Here is a 6,340-nt window from a genome sequence, read left to right on the forward strand (position 1 = left end):
CATATTTTTTACTACCTTTTAAATTATATATTTTAGTGCAGATAGGTTAGGTTAGGTTAGGTAGGAGTGGTTGGAGACTAAATATTAGTCGCCTCACTTAGGCCACAATGGGCCCCTTGTGATACCACATGATCCCTGAAAGATCCGTTTCCCTAGCTCATGGGTTTACTGCCTTCGCGAAGTATTCTGTTCTTCTTAAGAAACATAGTAGTTTTTGAATGCTTACGTCCTGAATGGCCGCAAGGTTCGGAAGTGTGTAGCTACCTAGGGTTTGAAAGCGCTTTAGGTTATGCGCTGGGCAGAAGCATAGGAGGTGTTCGATGCTCTCCTCTTCGTCTATCTCTTTGCAGCTGCGGCAGAAGTCGTGGTTACTTAGACCCAGCCTTGTCGCATGAGTCCCTATGAGACAGTGGCCCGTGAGGGCATTTAGGAGAGTGGAGATGTCCTCCCTACTACATTGTAGGAGAGTTTTTGTTCTTTTCGTGTTATAGTTTGGCCATGTGAGTCTAGAATTGCGGCATATTGAGATTGAGTTCCAACGGTTGTTGGAAAGAGTATACAATCTCTGCCTGAGAAGGAGCTTGCAGGTAGCCATGGGCATCCCTACCGTGTCCTTATCACGAAGGATATCGGCGGTTGTCCCCTGTCTTGCCAGCTCGTCTGCTATGCAGTTGCCCTCAATGTTGCGGTGCCCAGGCACCCAGATGAGGCTGATTCTCAGATGAGTGGCCATCTCGTTAAGAGATTTGCGGCATTCAGAGATTGTTTTTGAGCTCGTTGTGTAGGAGTCGAGGGCCCTGAGGGCAGCTTGACTATCCGAGAATATGAAGATATCACTGTCTTTATGTACAGACGTGTTCAGGTGGGTAGTGGCTTCCTGAATTGCCATCACTTCCGCTTGGAAAACACTACAGTGGTCTGGTAGGCGGAATGAGACTTTTATGTCTAGTTCGGGGGAGAAGACTCCCCCACCTGTTTGGGAGTTAAACTTGGAGCCGTCAGTGTATATGTTGACGGCGTTTACGAATTGATGTGGGAGGTTGTCCCAGTCTGAACGGGTGGGTATATGAATTTTGTATCTTCTTTCGAAGTTGACTATGGGTGGGACGTAGTCTGTATAACGTGGTAGGGGTGAATGTTTTGATAGGATAATGGAGTGACCCGTGGAGCCCGTTGTCCAAGCCGCTGCTTCACGGAGTCTCAGCGCTGTTGCAGATGCCCAGCTTTTGGCAAGTAGGTCCAGGGGTTGGAGATCGAGAATTGTGTTTAGTGCCTCGGTGGCGGTAGTGCGCAGCGCCCCACTGATGCAGAGCTCTGCGCTCCTTTGGATCTTGTGAAGGATCCGGAGGTTGCAGTTCTTATCTAGAGAAGGCCACCAAACGATGTTTCCGTAGAGGAGAATGGGCCTGACTATTGCAGTATATAGCCAGTGAACTATCATGGGGGAGAAACCCCACTTCCTCCCTATGGCTTTTTTACAAGCGAAGAGGGCTATGGCCGCTTTGCGTGTGCGATCTAGGATGTTATCAGTCCAGAGGAGCTTTTTGTCAAGAATGACACCTAGGTACTTTGCTTGGTTGCTAAGGGTTAGGCGCGTTTGGTGTAGTTTTGGGGGAACTAGAATTGGTACCTTGTACTTCCTTGTAAAGAGAACTAGTTCGGTCTTTTCCGGGTTAACTCCCAGTCCACAGCCAGCCGTCCACCTGGAAAGGGTGGATAGGGCTGTCTCCATTAGATTACAAAGGGTTTGCGGGAACTTGCCCTGCAGTAGGATAACCACGTCATCCGCGTAGGCTACCACTTTTGTGCCCGCCTCTTCTAGAAGTGATAGCAGTTTGTTGACCACCAAAACCCATAGAAGAGGTGAGAGTACGCCCCCTTGTGGGGTTCCTCTACTGACATTCCTGGTCGAGAGGGCCGATCCCATAGTGGAGTGCACTACCCTGCTGGTTAGCATGGTGTGTATGAGTCCCACTATGGGCCGCTCAATGCCCAGTTCAGTCAGAGCACCAGTGATCGCCGTTGGGGTGACGTTGTTGAAGGCGCCTTCTATGTCTAGAAACGCTGCAAGAGAGTATTCCTTATTGTGGAAGCCTCGTTCTATACTGTACACTAGAGAGTGGAGGGCTGTATCGGTTGATCTACCCTTACGGTACGCATGCTGTGCGTCAGAGAGTAGGCTATGGTCGATGGTTAGTCTGATATGGGTGTCAATTAGCCTTTCCAGGGTCTTCAACAAGAAGGAAGAGAGACTGATCGGGCGGAAGTCCTTTGGGTTAGTGTGGGAGGGCTTGCCGGCTTTCGGTATAAAGATTACCTTGACGTCCAGCCACCTTGTTGGAATATGGTTTAGAGCAAGGCAGCCGTGGAAGATGGCTGTCAGCCAGGGAAGGGACATATCTAATGTCCGTTGTAGCTGGGCCGGGAAGAACCCATCTGGGCCAGGTGATTTGAAGGGCTTAAAAGAGTTAACAGCCCACTGAATGCGGTCAGGGTTTGAAATGTTGGCAATACTCTGGTCGTCTAGATTCACCTCTATGTGGAGGTCCTCCACTACCTGGGTATTGTTAGGGAAGTGTGTGTCTAACAGTAGTTCAAGGGTTTCCTGACTGTTTTCCGTCCAGCCATCAGCATTGGTTTTAAGATAGCCAATGGTAGCTGGAGCTTTAGATAGAATTCTTCTGAGTCTGGATGCCTCCGCAGTAGATTCTATGCTACTGCAGAAGTTAGCCCAGGCTCTTCGTTTTGATATTCTTATTTCCTTTTTGTATAGGCTTAGTTTTGAATGATATAGATTCCAGGAGGATTCGCTATTGTTGTATTTAGCTTTATTGAAGTAAGTTCTACACTCTCTTTTAAGGTTCGCTAGGGTTGGGTTCCACCATGGGGGTTTGTGCTTTGTTTTGACTGTTCTACTTGGGCAAGCCCTTTTTAAGGCCTCACCGCAGATATCAGTAAAAGTGTTAACTAGGCTATCTAATTCTTGACGGTTGCGTATGTGTGTCGGAGGAGCAGGTAGGTTCCTGTTGAGGAGATTTTTATAGTATCCCCAGTTGGTTAATCTTAGATTAGTTATGTTCTCGGCGGGAGGATGTTCTAGACTTATTGTAAATTCTATGTATCGGTGGTCCGAGAATGAGTGTTCGATCCCCACCTTCCACGCGTCTAGCTGGTTAAGTAAGGGATCAGATATTAGAGTAATGTCTAGTACTTCCCTCCTATTTCTAGTGATGAAAGTTGGGTCATTACCTTTGTTGCAGATGAATAGATTTGATTGAAGGAGATAGTCGTAGAGTAACTCACCCCTTTCGTTGGTGTTTGTACTTCCCCATTGTGTGTGGTGTGAGTTAGCGTCCCCACCCAGGATGAGTTCCTTAGATGAGTGAGTGCGTATGAGTTCTTGTGTAGTGGTGTTTGGTAGTGGCCCTTCGTGGTCGTGAGCCAGATAGAATGATGCTATGGTGTGATGGGTGTGTTCGTTTAGCTCCAGTCTGACCGTGGTAAGGTCGCCTTCGCTAAACTGTGGAATAAGAAATGTGTTAAAGTGTGTTTTTGTAAGAATGCAGGTTCTGGTTTTACCCTTGTCCTTGGTGTAAAATAGCTTGTATAGGGGGGTTGATAGGCCACAGATGTTGTTACCAACAATCCATGGCTCTTGAATGAGGACTACGTCTATGTTGCCTGTTGCCAGGCGGGTGAGGAGGGCAGCGGATGCTGCCTTGCTGTGGTGCAGATTAATTTGCAGAAACTGCACCATCTTTGGGACTGGGGTCGGGCTGGGTACCCTCCGCTTCCTCCGCTATGTCCTGGAGGACAGAGCGCCCTGGTCGGGTTGTGTCCTGGGTGCACAGCTGTTTCAGGCTCTCCGTCAGCTCCGAGTCGGTTGACACGTAGCCGGTGAGGGTGGCCTCCTCGTGATCTGGTTCGTCGTCGCTCGGGGGTTCGTACGACGCACAGGCAGCCAGGTTGTCTGCCGCTGTTTTATCGGTGTCGTAAATACGAAGCTGCACCTTGTCGAACCCGTAGTTCACTCTGTGCTGCTGGGCTGCGAGGGGTTCCAAGCAGGCCTGGTTTAGGAGGATAACCACGCTCATGGTGACTCGCTCGGTTTTCTCCACCTTGACCACCTTCCAACCGTCTGTTGGCAGTTTTGGGTTGAACCTGGTCAGCAGGCTGAGTATAGCCTCTGGTTCCGATGGTTCCGACGGCAGCCACACCCTCGCTCTCGGTCGAGACGGGATGTCCGCAGCCTCACAAACTGCCAGCTTGGCCCCGGGGTAGACCTCGCCGACTTTGTCAATTGCAGCCTTGTAGAGTGCTGCCGATCTCTCGTCTTCGCAGGCGATCAACTTTACGTTGCCCTGGTACCACCCTGCATCTGTGCAATCGGGTGGCGGTCCTGGGTTTTCGTCCAGCACTTTCAAGGCCACTGTCGCAAGGGCCCGTCTAACCAGACCCCAATGGTTTCTTGGGATCCTTCCGCCTTCATCGCTCTGGTCGATGACTCCAATGATCTTCCGATCCTTTACCACCTCCGCAAAGGATCTCGACCATGTGCCGCGGTTGGTTACTTTGGCCTTCTTGCTCGCTGGTTGAGCTGACTCCATCGACCTCTCTCGCTTGTTGCTGGTAGTCATAGCGATGTCGAAATCTGGGATAACTGCCTTCGCCCAGGCTATGTCCTCTTGGATTTTCTGGTAATCCAATTTCGAAGTCTGATCCTCACGTATCGGATTGGTGGCCAGCCGTTTGAGGATCCTAGTAGCCTTCTTTCTTTCAAGAGGTCCTGCCTGGTTAGGTGGTACCCTCTTAAACTCCTTTGCCCTGGTACTCACCATGAGACCGGCTTTGGCGCTCCCCTCAGGTTGGAGTGGCTGGTTAGCCACACCTACGCTGGTGGGAGGCTTGGGCTTGTCACTATGGCGAGTTGGGCTTAGCCGGCTGCGTTGTTCGCTGGCCTTGGCAGGGGTCGACGTCACGTGGACTGGGGTAGTCAGAGCCGTGATCTTGCTCTTACTTTCGTCGTTGGTTACGACTTCCGACTTTATAAGAGTGTCGGGCTCTCGTCTTGTGCAGTCTTTTTGTTTATTAATTGTTAAGTTCTCCATGTTAAATCCCACGAGCTGCGGAGAAAGGACAGGTCCACCCGGGCAGAGATCCGCCGTACCCGGGTAAGGCTGACTTAGAACAGGCGGTCGCCACTTGCCTGAGCTCACCGTTTGAGACTGAGTTATTTGATGACTCGGGCTCCCAGCCAGATTGACTCTCGGCACGGTACGAGTGACACCTTAGTCCAGCCCGGGGTGAGATGAGTTGTGTGGGTGGGAAAGAGGAAGGTTCAAAGAGTGTGGGAAGGGGGTGTGTGTGAGCTATTTGTCGGAGGCGGCAGCACAAGCGCGACGTCGGTACTGCTACGGCGCAGATACCCGCTGACTGTCCGGGGCTACTTATTTGCGCTTCGTGTTGGGAGCTTGGCGGTGGCCGGGCCGTGTCCAACTTCCACGCTTATTCGTAGCTACCCTGGAGAACCAGGGCGCTCGCTATCCGCAACCTGCGACCCGTTCGGTAGCCTTCAGCTCGGCGCCCTCAGAGCCATCTCACTAGCTCTTTGGCCAAATTAGTGCAGATAACAACATAATCATTCCACAAGCCCATAAAGGTATGCCATATCGAAAACCGAGTTCATTTGACCAAGTTATGGGCTTTTAAAGATGGAATGAAGGCCCATTTTCATATTTATTACTACCTTTAAAAATATATATATTAATGTAGATAACAACATTATCATTCCACAAGCCCATAAAGGTGTGCCATATCGAAATTCGAGTTCACTTGAACAAGTTATGGGCTTTTAAAGATGGAAAGGAGGCCCATTTCTGGAAACCTTCGCAAAATTAAAATCAATGATATTAAAACGGTCATATTTTTTACTACCCTTAAAGTAACATATATTAATGCAGATGGCAACATTATCATTCCACAAGCCCATAAAGGCATGCCATATCGAAATCCGAGCTCATTTGACCAAGTTATGGGCTTTTAAAGATAGAAAGGAGGCCCATTTCTGTAAACCTCCGCAAAATTAAAATCAATGACATAAAAACGGTTATATTTTTTACTACCTTTAAAAATATATATATTAATGCAGATAACAACATAATTATTCCACAAGCCCATAAAGGTGTGCCATATCGAAATCCGAGTTCATTTGACCAAGTTATGGGCTTTTAAAGATGGAAAGAAGGCCCATTTCAGTAAACCTTCGCAACTAAAATCAAAGACATAAAAACGGTCATATTTTTTACTACCCTTAAAGTTTTAAATATTAATGCAGATAGCA

The 6,340-nt window shown here is 48.9% G+C and overlaps 1 protein-coding gene across 1 annotated transcript; it reads right to left on the reverse strand.

Moving 5' to 3' along the window:
• Window positions 1-2,700: 2,700 nt before the first annotated feature.
• On the reverse strand, window positions 2,701-5,581 carry LOC139353064 (uncharacterized). The gene is made up of 2 exons (XM_070996265.1): window positions 3,580-5,581; window positions 2,701-3,520 (listed from the first exon to the last, which is right to left on the reverse strand). The coding sequence occupies exon 1, from the start codon at window positions 5,106-5,108 to the stop codon at window positions 3,735-3,737; it is 1,374 nt and encodes a 457-aa protein (XP_070852366.1). The 5' UTR covers window positions 5,109-5,581; the 3' UTR covers window positions 2,701-3,520; window positions 3,580-3,734.
• Window positions 5,582-6,340: the final 759 nt, after the last annotated feature.

Source organism: Drosophila suzukii, chromosome 3 (genome assembly GCF_043229965.1).
Source record: "Drosophila suzukii chromosome 3, CBGP_Dsuzu_IsoJpt1.0, whole genome shotgun sequence".
NCBI lineage: Eukaryota > Metazoa > Arthropoda > Insecta > Diptera > Drosophilidae > Drosophila > Drosophila suzukii.

Excerpts from the sequence above, each read along its gene's own strand:
- LOC139353064 (XM_070996265.1), bottom strand. The coding sequence starts at position 5,108 with ATGGAGAACTTAACAATTAATAAACAAAAAGACTGCACAAGACGAGAG.